Raw genomic sequence first — 17085 nt, 5'->3', positions numbered from 1 at the left:
AGGAATCTAATTTTCTAGGGTTCAGGGTAGCCCTTAAATACTAAATTTAAGGGCGTGTTTAGGTCTGGGGGGTTAGTAGCCAATGGCTACTAGCCCTGAGGGTGGGTACACCCTCTTTGTGCCTCCTCCCAAGGGGAGGGAGTCACAATCCTAACCCTATTGGGGGAATCCTCCATCTGCAAGATGGAGGATTTCTAAAAGTTAGAGTCACTTCAGCTCAGGACACCTTAGGGGCTGTCCTGACTGGCCAGTGACTCCTCCTTGTTGCTTTCTTTGTTCCCTCCAGCCTTGCCGCCAAAAGTGGGGGCCGTGGCCGGAGGGGGCGGGCAACTCCACTAAGCTGGAGTGCCCTGCTGGGCTGTGACAAAGGGGTGAGCCTTTGAGGCTCACCGCCAGGTGTTACAGCTCCTGCCTGGGGGAGGTGTTAGCATCTCCACCCAGTGCAGGCTTTGTTACTGGCCTCAGAGTGACAAAGGCACTCTCCCCATGGGGCCAGCAACATGTCTCTAGTGTGGCAGGCTGCTGGAACTAGTCAGCCTACACAGACAGTCGGTTAAGTTTCAGGGGGCACCTCTAAGGTGCCCTCTGTGGTGTATTTTACAATAAAATGTACACTGGCATCAGTGTGCATTTATTGTGCTGAGAAGTTTGATACCAAACTTCCCAGTTTTCAGTGTAGCCATTATGGTGCTGTGGAGTTCGTGTTTGACAGACTCCCAGACCATATACTCTTATGGCTACCCTGCACTTACAATGTCTAAGGTTTTGTTTAGACACTGTAGGGGTACCATGCTCATGCACTGGTACCCTCACCTATGGTATAGTGCACCCTGCCTTAGGGCTGTAAGGCCTGCTAGAGGGGTGTCTTACCTATACTGCATAGGCAGTGAGAGGCTGGCATGGCACCCTGAGGGGAGTGCCATGTCGACTTACTCATTTTGTTCTCACTAGCACACACAGGCTTGTAAGCAGTGTGTCTGTGCTGAGTGAGGGGTCCCTAGGGTGGCATAAGACATGCTGCAGCCCTTAGAGACCTTCCTTGGCATCAGGGCCCTGGGTACTAGAAGTACCAGTTACAAGGGACTTATCTGAATGCCAGGGTGTGCCAATTGTGGATACAATGGTACATTTTAGGTGAAGGAACACTGGTGCTGGGGCCTGGTTAGCAGGGTCCCAGCACTCTTCTCAGTCAAGTCAGCATCAGTATCAGGCAAAAAGTGGGGGGTAACTGCAACAGGGAGCCATTTCTTTACAGGCCTTGATTAGCCAGTCGTCTAGATATGGGAACACATGTATTTGCTGCCTTCTGATGTGTGCAGCGACTACCGCTAGACATTTGGTAAAGACTCTTGGTGCGGTTGTTAATCCGAAAGGCAGTACCTTGAATTGGTAATGTATTCCTTTGAATACAAACCTTAGGTATTTCCTGTGCGATGGGTGTATTGGTATATGGAAATACGCGTCCTTGAGGTCTAAAGTTGACATGTAGTCGTGTAGTTTTAGCAATGGTAATACTTCTTGTAGTGTGACCATGTGAAAATGGTCTGATTTGATGAATGTGTTCACTATTCTGAGGTCTAGGATTGGTCTCAGCGTTTTGTCCTTCTTTGGTATCAGAAAGTACAGTGAGTAAACCCCTGTGTTTATTTGTGTGTTTGGCACTAATTCGATTGCATTCTTTTGCAATAGTGCCTGCACTTCTATCTCCAGGAGATTGGAATGATGTTTTGTCAAATTTTGTGCTTTTGGTGGTATGTTTGGAGGGAATTGTAGAAATTCTATGCAATAACCATGTTGGATAATTGCTAGAACCCAAGTGTCTGTAGTGATTTCCTCCCATGCTTTGTAATAATGACTTATTCTTCCCCCCACTGGTGTTGTGTGGAGGGGATGAGTGACATGTGAGTCACTGCTTAGTAGTAGGGGTTTTGGGGCTTTGAAATTTTCCTCTATTCCTAGGGAATTGCCCTCCTCTATATTGTCCCCGAAAACCTCCTCTGTACTGTCCCTGGTAACTGGACGGTGTTGCCTGTGAGGTGCTGGCTTGTGTGCTCTGACCCCGAAACCCCCCTCTAAAGGGTGTTTTACGGAATGTGCTGTAATTCCCTCTGCTCTGCGGGGAGTAGAGTGCGCCCATGGCTTTAGCAGTGTCCGTGTCTTTTTTGAGCTTCTCAATCGCTGTGTCCACTTCTGGACCGAACAGTTCTTTTTCGTTAAAAGGCATATTGAGAACTGCTTGCTGAATCTCTGGTTTAAATCCAGACGTTCGGAGCCATGCATGCCTTCTGATAGTTACAGATGTATTAATTGTCCGTGCAGCTGTATCTGCAGCGTCCATGGAGGAGCGGATCTGGTTGTTGGAAATGGTCTGTCCCTCCTCAACCACTTGTTTTGCCCTATTTTGTAGGTCCTTGGGCAGATGGTCAATGAGATGTTGCATCTCATCCCAATGGGCTCTGTCATAGCACGCAAGTAGTGCCTGGGAGTTCGCGATGCGCCACTGGTTTGCAGCTTGTGCTGCGACTCTCTTACCAGCTGCATCGAACTTGCGGCTTTCTTTATCTGGGGGTGGTGCATCTCCAGATGTGTGGGAGTTGGCCCTTTTCCTAGCTGCTCCTACAACGACAGAGTCTGGTGGCAGCTGTGTAGTGATGAAAGCCGGGTCTGTAGGAGGCGCCTTATACTTTTTTTCCACTCTTGGTGTGATTGCCCTGCTTTTGACCGGCTCCTTAAAGATTTCTTTTGCGTGCCGGAGCATACCAGGGAGCATAGGCAGGCTTTGGTAGGAGCTGTGGGTGGAGGAGAGTGTGTTGAATAAAAAGTCATCCTCGACCTGTTCTGAGTGGAGGCTTACATTGTGAAATTGTGCTGCTCTAGCCACCACTTGAGAATACGCAGTGCTGTCCTCTGGTGGAGATGGCTTCGTAGGGTATGCCTCCGGACTGTTATCTGACACTGGGGCGTCGTATAAGTCCCATGCGTCTTGATCTTGGTCACCCTGGCTCATGGTGGTGTGAGCTGGGGAATGTGATGGAGTTTGTGCTGGTGAGGTTAATCACAGGTGGAGGAGAGGGTGGTGGGGTAACTTTTTTCACCACTTTTGTTTGTGGTGTCTGTTCAGTTTGGAACTCCAATCTTCTCTTTCTTCTAATAGGGGGAAGGGTGCTTATTTTTCCTGTCCCCTGCTGTATGAAAATACGCTTTTGCGTATGGTCTACATCAGTTGAGTGTAGCTCTTCCTCAAACCTATGCTTTTGCATTTGGGAGGTTAGCGAGTGCTCTTCTGTATAAGAGCCTGAAACTGGGTCGGTTGCAGTTTGTTTTGGCACCGAAACCCTGTCTGCATCTTTTTTCGGCTCCGAGGTGACTTTTTTCTTTTTCGGGGCCGAAACCCCTCGGCGTCGATCTTCTTCGGTGCCGCTGTCTCGGCGTCGAGCCGTGTCTACACCGGTATCTCGGAGTCGATGCTTGTCTCCAGCACTTTCTCGGTCCCGAGAAGGCTGCGTGCCGGTGTCTCGACCGGAGTCGGACGATCTCGCCACTGTTTGGGCCTTTTTCGGTGCCGACGGTCGGTCACCGAATTTATGGGTCGAGCCATGGCCTGGTGGCAGTGGCGTCCCCTGGGCCTTGTAAATCTTCTTCTGAGTGGCTTTCGACGTCTTACTCACGGTTTGTGGATCGTCGAATCCTTCGGAGTCCGATTCTTGGATCGAAAAGGTTCCCTCCTCTTCTTGTTCCTCGAACTCCCGGTGGGCTGTCGGCGCGGACGCCATCTGAAGTCTTTTGGCTCAACGGTCTCGGAGTGTTTTTCGGGACCGGAACGCACGACAGGCCTCGCAAGTGTCTTCACTGTGCTCAGGTGACAGGCACAGGTTACAGACCAAGTGTTGGTCTGTATAGGGGTATTTATTGTGGCATTTGGGACAGAAACAGAACGGGGTCCGTTCCATCGGCGTTCTTCTGCACGCGGTCGGGCCGACTAGGCCCCGACGGGGGATCGAAAAACTACCCCGAAGGGCACCGGAGCTCTTCGATCTTCGATGCGGTGTTGAATCTAACTACGCCGATCCCGAACGCAACAATACCGACGAAAATCTTCCGAAATTAGCTATCTTTCCGTTCCGAAACTCGGAGCGACAGGAACACGTCCGAACCCGATGGCGGAAAAAAAACAATCGAAGATGGAGTCGACGCCCATGCGCAATGGAGACAAAAGGAGGAGTCACTCGGTCCCGTGACTCGAAAGACTTCTTCGAAGAAAAACAACTTGTAACACTCCGGCCCAACACCAGATGGCGAGCTATGCAAAACATGCGTATCTACAGCGACAGATGCCATCAAACGTAATTATTCTTCCTGTTCCTCTCTTAATATGGAGCTGGCACTGACGAGCGTCCATTATCTCTAAAATGGGCTCCACTGGTGAGGCTGCTTCTGAGGAGGGACTGGAGACTTCGGAAGATACTGCCTTAAGTTCCAAAGTTTTCATTATCGGAATCTTGTGTCGAAGCAGTTAGCTTTGAAGCTGATGTGGAGGGCTTTTTGCTCAGTGCCAAAACGCTCAGATCAACGGGTCTCCTTGATCCCGAGACTGTATGGAATGTTCCGAAGCCAGAGGTCGATGCCAAAGACATTAGTCTTGGCTATATTCAGTGCCGAGGCGGGACATCGAAGGTATCTTTCTGATCCGAACATGGCCTAAAGGCACTGGCGGTCTGGTGACCTGCTTTTGTGAACTTCTTTGAAGTCTTTGTATAGGGAGTCAGGGCAGATGTACTCACAGGTTGCGCTGAGGTAAGAGGCTGGCTTTCAGTGTCAGATTGGACATCCAACTCCAAATCTTCGATTGAGAAGGCCTCCTCCTGTTCCAGCTCCTAGTGAGCAATTTCTTCCCAAAAAATATCAGGAGTGTTGTCTGGTGTTTTCAACGTTACCTCCAATCGATGTGCTCTTCGGTCATGGAGGGTCTTCTTGGATTGAAAGGACCGGCAGGTGTCACAGCTTTCTTCTTTATTGTCCGGGGAGAGACACAAGTTACACACCAGAAGTTGAGTGGTGTGTAGGAATTTCAAATGGCATCGAGGGCAAAACTGAAATGAAGTCTGTTCCATCAGCCCTGCATATCTCAACACCACGTGGAGGCGTAGGCCCGAGACTGCCTTGGTGTTCCGAAGGGCGATGAGCCAACTACCGGTGCAGAAATTCAGCCCAACTATCTTAGGTAGAGAAAATGCATTCAAATTACAATACCGTTGCTGAAGTAAAGACAGAAAAGAACAGTTCGGAATAGACTGAGGCGAGGAAAACTGGAGTGAAAGGAGCAGACGTCTGAACCTGACGGCAGAGAGAAAATCTAAAAAAGGACTCTATGCCCATGCGCAGTATCACCGAGAGGAGTCACTCAATCTCGTGACTCGAAAAGATTCTTTCTACAAAAACAACTTTCAACACTCCGGACTCAACATTAGATGGTGGACTTATTCAAAGCATGAGTAGCTACAGCCACACATGCCATCAAAATTAACTTTCATTTGTACCTGTCACTACATCTGCAACACAAAATGTCCAATGGTCTGAGCTATATTACTCTAATTTAACACAAACTGTTGGAATTGTTTGTTATGAACCACCAATGGACACATTTGCTAGTTCTTCTCCAACACCGGCTCCAGTATTTGAACAATCAGCTTCTGGATATTTTGCTGACATCAACAATGCTTTTTAACAAAATTCTTCAGCATCTTCAACTGCACCTGTATCAAGAGCATGTAAGCTATTCAATTAGCTTAAAACTAACTGTCTGATTCGTCCATGGAGTTACATATGGTCCTGTTAACTGTGCTTGCCTTCTTTCCTTGGACAGTTTTTGTCATTTTTTTCTTTTTGTTGATGCATGGCCATTATCTTCCTGAACGATCAGCTGTTGAACTGATCGATGAGGTTTTGAAGCCTTTCCTCACTCTTCTCTGGAGAACAATTCAGCTACTCAGATTCCTGATGGGATTTTTTGGGATAAAGTTATTTTTGATATATTCGGGTGATGGAAATTATTCAAAATGAATACTATACTGTGTTTCAAGGTGAAGATGTTTAGCAAACAACAGCATATAATGGGGAAATGTTCTGTTACTTTAATTTCGGACACTACTTTATACCTAAAGCCAGCATCCCAGGAACGGTTTACAATTACACACAATGGGAACATTGTTTAACTCCGCCATTGGGGTTTTCTAAAACACATGTAGAAAAGATTGAATATTTTCCTAGGCATGATGTTAGAAAGGCTTAGTGGTATTATTTTAAACTGCATCCTATGGAACTGAAGAATGTCTTGTTAACAGACATTGAGTTAATTTATTCTGATTTCTTTGTTTCCCAGTTGGCTATTGAAGGTTTTAAGTATTGTTTGAAATCGATTGACTTAAAGAGTGTGTGTGTGCGCGGGGGCAGGGGAAGAGAACTAGAGATTGGCAAAAAAAAGGGATGGGAAGCTTTGTTTAAAGCATGCCTTATTCCATTGCAAATTATTATATTTTTAAATGAAACTGTACAACAAACGAGTTGTTTAGGCATGGCAAATATTCGGGAACTAAAAGCGCCCAGTGTTCCGACACCAGACAAATTTTGACAAATGGCATAAGATTTTAAATGTCACTGAAGAACAGCTCTACGGTGGGTACAGAATGGAACATTTAACTCAACACTTTCAGGTACAAACAGGTGGTTATTGCGGCCAGTGGACATAAAAGGTTGTCATGCGTGTTTTGTAAACTCCACATGCGGTTAGAGAGAGCCAACCGGACCCTTGTTACATAACATGACAGTTTGCCCACGCTCTATGTGGTGACAATATCAGACTATGTCAACATTGGTTGAAATCTTCCACAATAACAACCGTTAAAGAACACCTTAGTATCCTGTCAGAAAACACAGACTTACAAGATTGCTTGTCAGGTCCTAGAAAACCACGCACAAAGCGCTTCTTATATTGTATTGTAATAGTATTGTGTTATTTTTATGTAATCAACAATGATATTTGGAAACTTTCGCAAAAAGAAGCCACCGCTCGGTTGAGGAAAATAGATCAGGAAAACCTACAGTAAGTTCTAGCCATTGTACATAATCGTATGAACACCTTGTCCAACCCCATTTAGACCCTAAACAATACTGTTTCATCTGCAATCAACATTATAAAATATGTCATTTTTACACCATGGACAGAGTTAACCTGGGTCCACTATACAGTTAGGTTGGACATTACAAATTCTGAAAGGTGGTTGCGTACCCTGGCAACATGTCAGCTCCAGGGACCTGTTTTCTGCGTTCAACTTGACGTGAGAGCAACAAATGATGAGTAAGAATGAAGCTACTTATATTATGTTTCACATCGAAAAGTTAGAAAAGTTGCCTTTCACTGTGGCAGTTTAGTTAAGACACAGGGTTATTAGTCTGCCCATTTCAACATTTCAGTTCACCTTGCGTTTGAAGCACATTCCTGTAGGTAGATCTGAAAAGCTAGGAGACAGTTACATCCATGAGGCGTGGGAGCTTCCTTTTACATACAAATGTTTCCATGGCATGAAAGAGGTCTTTCTTAGCGAGAACGAATGCAAGACTTCTCCAAGTCATTAGATGATTTGTAAACAGCTGTCCATGCACGGCGCATGTAATGATTCAGCAGCAAATTTAGCTTGTTATATGAAGTGCTCTCAAACAGGAATTATGTGGTACTGAACAGAGAAAGCTGTTGTGAAATGAAAGCCAGAATTGCCTACATAGTTTTGGTCTCTCAAATTGTAACTTGTTGAGGAAATGTACATTTTCTCCTCAAGTAAGAAATAAAGGTAGCAGAAGTATAGCCTCATATTGCTACTTCAAATGTAAATTTTGACAAGCTGAGCAGACTGAAAGCTCTTTTGTTTCAAAAACACGTGGTGCTCAGATCTGTCCGCAAGACCTATGCCCTTCAAGCGGCAAGGTCATCCGCAGAGATACAGTCCCTTTTAAATACAAATTTTCTAAGACATTTCGCTGAACACATAACTTACATTTTTAATGCACCTAACACCACTGGAATTGAACATTTCTTTAAGGCTGTCGGTTCTGGTTTTGTCAGCACCTTCTTCTCTATATTTGGCATAATACCTTCAGTCATACACTCTATTTGTTAGGGCGTTTTGGGGGGAATCTCTATTACTTTGGCATTAATAGGCGGCATGGTGCTGTTTTTCATTCACAATGGCTGCCTCATTTCAACAAGGTGCCCAATTGTGCCATGAACGCATGATGCAGTATTTCAGAGCACCACACCTGGATGAACTGGAGTCCAACTGGTCTCTATCATTCAGAACAGTTTTGAATTGGGTGCAGTCTGTCTTTCAATGTTTGTGGTACCCATTTAAACACACCGGAAGTGTGTCTTGCTATGCAGCGGGTACCTTCTTTGGACACACTGATCTGTTGATGTTCTTGATGAGGGCTCATTACCAGACTTGCACATTGAGATTGTGATTGCCACAAGAAGCTTCTTATGAGCCACTCTCTGTGGATTAAATGCCACCTGGTGATACAATGCCTGGTACTGCGGAGGATGCTGCTGCCTCAGCCAGAGCTATGACTGAGGCACGGGAACATGAGTGCTCACTCACTTTCCTTGTCAGCGACCTGAAATTCTTCACCTGCTGGAGTGGGATCTTTCCTTGATTCAACTACCCTTGGTGACATTGGCAATTTTCTAAAAGATCATGTTTATTGTTGACATTTGGCATTAATCTGATGGGATGTTTTCTTTAATCAAACTTCTAAATATTGACCTTTTAAATTTGGCTTGATTTTGGTCTGTCCTGCCTGTCAACATGGACAATTTGTATCTCCTTTTATGCATATTTGTAACTTGCTTTTAATACGAATTATTGTAGGCATAGTGATTCTAGCAGTAGGTTATATTGTTACAGAACTTGGCACTCTCAAACTGATAATGGGGAGGGTGTTGTGAGGTTATTTTAGCCTTTATGTAGGCACATTCATTTTAGCTTGGCTCTGAGGCTTCTGCCCTCTCACCTAGTAACTTTTCATTGTATTCCTTTTATTATTATTTTAGCGGCAACGTTTTATTATTTTTATTAGCTGTCCTTCCAAGCCTAATATGTTATTCAATTCTTTGCAGAACAGTTCATCCTGCTCACTCCAAGGCTGCACACAATAGTTTACTGGGTATTGCCGGACCATAGAGTACAAAGTCTGCCCTACACAGAAAAACTGTGCTGTTATGTCAGCCGCAGTTCTCAGAACAAACAGCTGTTTTTTATTAAAAAACATGCTTCCCCCACCAACTTAGAGATATTCCAGCCAGCTTGCCATCTCACACTGCACGTCGTCACAGTTTCTGCCGAAACCCTGCGCTTCCTCTCCGTCTAGGTGTAAGGACTACCAGTAAACTAACAGAACTCTTCCTTACCTCTCAACACAGGTATGGGGGTTGGGCTTCCTTCCTGGGACCAGAAGGGCAGAATAAGGCTATCACAGCTATTTGCTCTCATGTAGAAACTTTGTAGTGTAGGCAGGGATGCTAGACACTCTATTGTTACAAGATGAGACTCTTGTGTTTCACTTTGCTGGTCACTGCTGTAATAACGCTGTTTCTCATTATCCTCATAATCGCAATCCATGCCTTTCACAAAAAACGCAGATGCTTAAAAAAAAAAAAAAAAAAAAAAAAACTTACTAAACCAAGATCCTGCTTCTGTTGTGTCTTTGCATGCATGATACCTGACTAACTGAGAAAAAGGGGTACGATCTGTTCTACCATGACTTTCCTGAGGAGTCCAAGTGTTATGCGATAGGCTGCCACAAATCACTTTTACCTCTGGTACTGCTGAGGTGCTGCAAGGTAGCCGGAAGGGTTAGGCCGCTAGCTGTCACACGGTGTGGGATTTTAACTCAGTCCCCTTCCCCTAATGCTCAGTGGAGCTGCCACCCAAAATGCAGCAGTCTTGTTATTACAATGGGAGTCCTACGACAAGAATAAGCCCGGGAGTCATTGTCAAACACTAGGCACTAGAGGCAAACAGTGTGAGGGGTCCATGACGGACATCTCTCCCTCGCATTCCCTACACAGCTTAAACATCAACTTTTAAGGGGGGAGGATATGACACTCCACTTTGTAGAGGGAAAAGAGCTTCTTAGAGAGTCCATAGCTCCAGATCCGCGTCAAAGTCATAGAAAAAAAGGGAACTGCCTTTGGTGATGTTACCTGATGCCACTTCCATTGCTGTTCTGAAGTCAGAGCCCCCTACCGGTGCAGTGAGCGCTCTGAAGTTTATGAATCAAATTTGCTACCTGAGGTTGTTCTACAGGTGGAAGTATCCACCAAAACAATTTTTTAAAGCCAGGATGCAACAAAGGTTTGGTGTTTTTCACCACCTCCTCTCCAGCTCCCCAAAACGCTTCTTCCAAGGTGAAGTCAAATGGACACAACCCCATTCCCCGAGCCATTGTGAGGGAGGGATCATAGGATTATCCATGCAGTGAATGCTTTCTGCACAGCAGGTGCCAGCATCCTACCTTGCTACAGGCCAAGTGAAGTGCTGTGTTCTTGTTGACATCAAGCACAGACAAATCTGCCTTTGCTCGGAACAGCAGGAACTCTGTAAAATAAACACAAGAACATGTGATCAAGGACACAGAAGATAGCATAGCATTGGAACAATATTGTAATCGTGTTTATATAACGCTTACAACCCCTGACGAGGCATAGAAAGGCTTTTCAGCAAGTAGCATGCTATCATGGGAATGCAAAAAGAATTAGTGGTGGATTAGCATAGGGAAATAGGAGTTAATTCGAGTGGTGCCTGTTTGTTGGATTGAATAGGATAATGGAGGTAAGAGTCTAGAAAGTGTTGTTTGGGAGATCATCGTAGTAAGGTGAGGTCTGGGATGAGTAAAAGGAGAGGAGGAGGAGGGAAGAGTCTCCAGAAATGGATTAGGGAGATCAGACTAGTAAAATGAAGTTTGGGACAAATTAAAGGGGGGATAGAGGAAGGAAGAATCTCAAAACGTTTGTTTGGGAGATCCTAGTAGTAAAATGAGAACTGGGTGATCCAAGTAGGGAAGAGTCTAGAAAGGGTTATTTTGGAGATCATACTAGTAGAATGAGGTTTGGGAAGAGTCGGAGAGTGAAAGCAGAGGATATATTCAGAGAGGTATAAGATGAGATAGAGTAGTGCACGGGATAAAGTTAAAAAGGTTTTTCCCCCTTCAACAGTAGGAGTAAAGTAATAAATATATAGAAACATAACTACATAGAGAGGGTATACATGTATAAGGAAGAGAATATATTGAGATTTAAAGCAGTATTTCAAGTGTTGCTGTACTTTAAGCTAATTTATTTGTGACTTTCTAAAACTAATTTATTTAATTTTATATTTTCTTTAATATTTAAATAGTGAAGCACATGTAGAAAAAATAGTTATACTATTAACATTATTAAAGATAAATAAAACAGAGACCCGTAAACATGTATTCAAATAACATATGAAAACTATGCAGTGGCCTATATACAATTTAAACTTTAGTGTGAGTACGGTGGTTATGTAGGAAAGAGCCATCTCTTAGAGTAGTGGAGGAAAGCACCCCCTTTTTGGCCTGGTTATGCCCCACTTTTTGCCTGCTGTCATTGTGTTTAGACTTTATTCACTGGGATCCTGCTAACCAGGGCCCCAGTGACTGTGCTCTCTCCCTCTAAATTTGGTTGGTTAGGACTTCGCACACTCCACAATTGGCATCTTGGTGCCCCCATATAAGTCACTAGTATATGGAACCTAGGAACCCAGGGGCATTGGGGCACCAGGGGTTCCCAATGGGCTGCAGCATGTATTATGCCACCCATGGGAACGAACACAGGCAAAATATGTCTGCAGACCTGCCATTGCAGTCTGCATTAAAAGGTGCATGCACCCTTCCACTACAGGTCACAGCGCCAGGTCACTGTAAGTCACCGCTATGGTAGGCCCTCCTAGGCCAGAGGGCAGGGTGAAGGTACCTGTGTGTGAGGGCACCCCTGCATGAGCAGAGGCGCCCCTACCAACTCCAGCTATATTACACTGGACTTAGTAAGTGTGGGGAAGCCATTTTACCTATGTACTTGACACATCACTACATGTGTCCAGCTATATAATGGTAACTCCGAACCTGGGCATGTTTGGTATCAAACATTTTGGAATCCTACCCCAATACTGTTGATTCCATGCACTCTGGTGGCTCCTTACAGGACACACAGCATTGCTAATCCTAGTCTTCGTGGGTTTTCCGGGTAGCCTGCGTTGCTGCCACCCCTCAGGCAGGTTTTTGCCCTCCTGCAGCTTGACCAGCTCATGCAGAAAAAGGCAGAACAAAGGATTTCCTGTGCACCCTCTCCCTTGCAAATAGGTGTTACATGGCTTGGGAGGGGTAGCCTCCCCAAGCCACCGGTATGCTCTGAAGGGCACATTTGGTGCCCTCCTTGCATAAACCGGTTTGCAAAAGTCAAAGGATCTCTGGTGTGAAACTGGACAATGGAAGGAGAGTGACCACTCCCCTTGTCCAGCACCACCCCAAGGGTGGTGCCCAGAGCGCTTCCACTTGATTCTGCTGTCTTGAATCCAAGGTAGCCAGAGGCCCCTGGGAGAATCTGCGTGGCCAGGTAGGTGACATCACAGCCCCCTGCTGATAGGTGGTCACCCTGCTAAGTGATCAATACCCCTTCCTAGGCTATATAGGGTCTTCCTCTTGGGTGGGTTCTCAGATTCGACGTGCAAGATTCCACCAGGACTCCTCTGCATCGTTTACTTCATCTTCTGGACACTGGGATGGCAACTGGACCCTCCGGAAACCAACAATCGGCAACTTCAGCGATGACTCCGCTCTGCAACACTGTTTCGCCGGCTCCTTTCAGCAGCTGCAACATTTCCCTGGCTGTGCATCCTCTGAGGGTGACGGGTCTTCAGTCTGCACTAGAAGTAAGGCGGAATCTCCTTCGGAGTGAGGAGTCACTCCCCTGCATCTGCAGTCACCAACTGCAACGACGACCGTCTGCGTGTATCTTCTCTCCGACGGAGCTGCGTGGATCCTGCATCACAGGTGGTGGTCCTCTCTACCAGTTGTCCAACTTGGGAGAAAGTAAGCCCTTGCCTCTCCTTTTAGGACAGTACCCCAGTGCACCGCGACTCTTGCAGCTACCAAGACTGTTTTGTTCCTCTTCCAAGTGATCTTCAGGCTCCGTGTAGCCCTGGCCTCCAGCACCTCTTCCTGCAATGCACAGTCCCCTGCCTGCTGCTCCAGTGACGTGGGACACTCCAACTGTGCCGAGTGGACCTCACCACGACTCCTGTGCCTGCTGCCAGTGTGTTTCCAGGGGGGCTGCCTCCTCTTCTTGTGACTCTCCCAGCTGCAGAGGGTCACCCCGGAGTCCCCTGGACCTTGCTGGTCCTCTTCAACCTTGCAAACCCTTCTCATAATCTTGCATTTGCCAAGGCTTCTTGGTGGTATTCCAGCACAGACTGCATCACGCCAGCCTACGTGGGACGTCACTTGCATCACTCCTGGTACTCCTCTTGTGCTCCTGTGCTGCACTCCTGACCTTCGTCCAAAATCGACCTGGTCCTTCATCCACAGAAGGGTGGGTAGTGGCTCCTGCCAGAACCGGACACTCCATCATGAAGTGGACTTGGACCCCTTCCTCTGCAGGTTCTCTTCTGTCAGGGTCCACCTTTGGGTTCTTCAAGTCTTGGTCGGGTCTTGCACAATCTTTTTCCAAGGTCCTCCTGTTGGCTTTGGGGAAAACTAGGTACTTACCTCTGCTCTCCTGTTCATAAGGGTCACACTGGTACGTACCTCTTGGGGTCCCTAGTTCCTCCAGCTTCTTCTACTGATTCCACTTTTTTTTGTATATAGTTTGGCCCTTCCCTAGGGCCCTCACTATTTGCAATTGCCAATGCCTATTGCTTTCTATGCTAATTACAGATTTCTAATGTGTATATAATAGTGTGATTATTAACCTCCATTTGGGGTATTGTCTATACAGTATTTTAGTATTTGTGTTACCATAATAAAGTGCCTTTATTTTTGTAACACTGTGTGGTTCTTTTATGTGTGGAAGTGCGTGTGACTGTAGTGGTGTTGCATGAACGTTGCATGTCTAATAGAAAAGTCTTGGCTAATAATCCACAGCTACCTCTAGAGAGCTCTGGCCTTCTAGACACTGCCTACACTTCACTAATAGGGGATACCTGGGCCTTGTATAAGGTAATAACACCGTAGGTGCTCACCACACCGTCTTCAGAAGATAAAACACTTATCCCTGGATCTTATGTTTTAGGGTAATTAATTCGTTTGGCTGCTTGGACGGAAAAGGATCTGCTGTAGGAAGTTGGCTCTTTATTTAGTGGACCAAAAGGCGGTACTTGTGTAAAGAGTCTAAGCAAACCCCGGAGGAATTAGAGCCACAAATAACACCCCAAATGCTCTCTTTTGTGGTAGTGTGGGCGAGCGGTTAGGCATTTCAGAGGGTAATGCTAACCATGTATTGCACACACAAAGGAAGTAAGGAGACACTCTCAAAGAAATCAAACACCAATTTATAAAAATGCCACATACTTTTACATAATTTTTGATACCAAGATCACTGTAATCGGGTGAGTACTTTGAGTTATTAATTTTTACAGTTTTCAAAAGTTGACACTGCAATTTTTGGAGCTGTAGGTGATATCCGTATGGGGGAAAAACATACTGCATAAGGGTACTTAGCAGCGACTTACAGGACCCATCTTTTGGAGTTAACAAGTATGGGGCAAGGTCTGAGACAGCACCAACAGGTCACTTCGGGAGGCACTGGGGCGTCAGGCTGCAGAGGTGCTTTTCACTGTTGGGTGCCCTAATGTTATCCTGTGGGAAAAGAAACACGTACTGCATTTGGGCACTTAGCAACGACCTACAGGACTGTTCTTCTGGACTTGAGGTGAGTATGGGGCAAGGTCCAAGGCCACACCAACAGTTCACCTTGGGGGGTCTGGGGCATCCGGGTGCAGAGGTGTGTTATGGCATCAGGTATCCCATTCATTTCAATGGCGGTTGGTCCAGTCAGAAAGAGGCTGCAAGCAGGGACTGTGCAGCCAGTCAGGGGTAACCCACAGGGGGGCTCGACCCTTGATATTCTCAGGCATGTAGGGACACCGGTGGTCCACTTCTCCTCGAGCTGTGTGGCTTGGGTGCAGTAGTGTTGTGTTCTGGGCTGGGAATACTCATGGATTGAGGAGGCCTGCAAAAAGATTGTGGGTTTTCCCTCTAGAGGGCCTTGGGACCGCTCTGGCACTGTTGGCCCACTTCAAATCAGGCTAGGGGTCATGGGTGCAGTGGACCTGTCTGGTGTCGGATCTTGGCAGCCCGGAGACCTCACAGGTCTTCTTTAGTGCCTTGCAGGGTGCAGAGAAGCAGCTCTACTACTCAAAGGAGGATCCTGGTTATTTCTCGAAATGCTGGCTGTCCTCCCAAGCTTTTGGAGGCAGAACAGCTGCAGGATGAGTTGTCTTTGGCGCATTTGTTGAGGACAGCAGGCAGGCCGGTAGGGTTGAGACCAAGTCAGTTGCTGCTCCTCAATTCTTGCTTTTCACGACTCTTCTGGTCCATCTTCTTTTACAGTCCAGCAAACCAGCATCGTGTTATCGGGGGGGGGTGCTAAATACTCAATTCAGAGGCGTTAAGGGGACTGAAGGGTAGTAGCCATAGCCAATTGGCTACTTACCCCTGGGGTCACTACACTCCCTAGATGACTACTTCCTTTGGGGAGCAGGCATCACCCTATCCTAAAATTCCCAATTCCACCACACATATGATGGCACAATTTCTAAGGCTGTGATCATTTCAAGCTGGTCAGCCTAGGGGTGGGCCCAGCCTGGAAATGCAACATGCCTCCTGCATAGCTAATTTTCCCACCTGCCCAGGTGACAGATGGGCTCTGGGGCAGTGTGGGTCATCATCTGTCTCTGACGAAGGCCAGGTCTGCATACATAAGCTGTGGGCTTCTTTGAAGCTCCCCTGCCTTGCAATGCAGCTTTATGAGTTATCCTGTATTTAGGGGTGTTTTAACACCTCTTTCAGAGCAGTCTTTGTCTCCGACCTCCAGAGAGCAAAGGCTTTCAACACTTGGGGGGGTCAGAACTTCGTCTGTTGGTGCCAGGCTGGCTAGAACTAGTCAGTGAGCCCGCCAGTAGTACGTAGGATTTCAGGGGGCACCTCCAAGCTGCCCTCTGGGTGCATATATTAATAAATCCATCACTGATGGTTTATTAATTTGAGATGTTGGATACCAAACATCCCTAGTCTCAGGCGCTTGCAGATATGTCCACACATGTAATATAATGCACCCTTCTTTAGGGCAGGAAGGCCTGCTATAGGGGTGACGTACAAATATTACAACAGTGTTTAGGGGACATTGTACTCATTTGGTGTGCCATGTTGCGTTTTCACTTTTGAGAGCACCTAATCACGCAGATTGCAATGGTAGGTTTGCATGAGGTTCGTCCTGGGTCCCTTAGAGTGGTTCAAGCTGTGCTGCAGCTCTTGGGGACCGTCTGCAGGACATAGGTGTAGGAAGTTGTCTCTTTAAATGATACATCAAAATGACCTATAACGTGCAAAGAGTCCAGGGGTTTCCTTACCAGTGGACAGAGTTTGCTATGCAATTCCAAAATGTTCTACTAAGATGTAGTGTGGGCAACAGCCTTAGACACAACAGAGAGGAGTGTGAGACACTTGCAAATACACACATTTAATAAGTGAGACACACAACACACGAATAAGATCCACACCAATTTCTAAAAATAACTATCTTTATATATATTTTAGCAAAAGTATCAGTTTGTTCAGGTAAGTACGTTTGTAAGAAAAATCTTTTCAAAGATTGCACTGTTGACTTTAAAAAACTGTAACCTGCATTGCAGTCCTATGGAGGAAATCAAACATGACAAATTAGGTACAGTTTAGCGACTTACAGGGCCAATCTCCGGACTGTAGTTAAGTACTGGGCAATGGTCAGAACCACACCAACAGGTC

General features: G+C 46.2%; 1 protein-coding gene across 4 annotated transcripts in view; it reads right to left on the bottom strand.

Moving 5' to 3' along the window:
- ANKRD52 (ankyrin repeat domain 52) overlaps positions 1 to 17085 on the bottom strand; it is a 664467-nt gene that overhangs the window by 211087 nt on the left and 436295 nt on the right. For all 4 annotated transcript variants that reach the window (XM_069230557.1, XM_069230556.1, XM_069230555.1 and 1 more), the window contains one exon: positions 10564 to 10646. In XM_069230557.1, coding sequence (XP_069086658.1) covers positions 10564 to 10646 — 83 coding nt within the window. The remainder of the gene's footprint in view (positions 1 to 10563; positions 10647 to 17085) is intronic.

Source organism: Pleurodeles waltl, chromosome 4_2 (genome assembly GCF_031143425.1).
Source record: "Pleurodeles waltl isolate 20211129_DDA chromosome 4_2, aPleWal1.hap1.20221129, whole genome shotgun sequence".
Lineage (NCBI taxonomy): Eukaryota > Metazoa > Chordata > Amphibia > Caudata > Salamandridae > Pleurodeles > Pleurodeles waltl.
The sequence above is the reverse complement of the archived record's forward strand: the minus strand, read 5'-3'. Positions and strand labels throughout refer to the sequence as shown.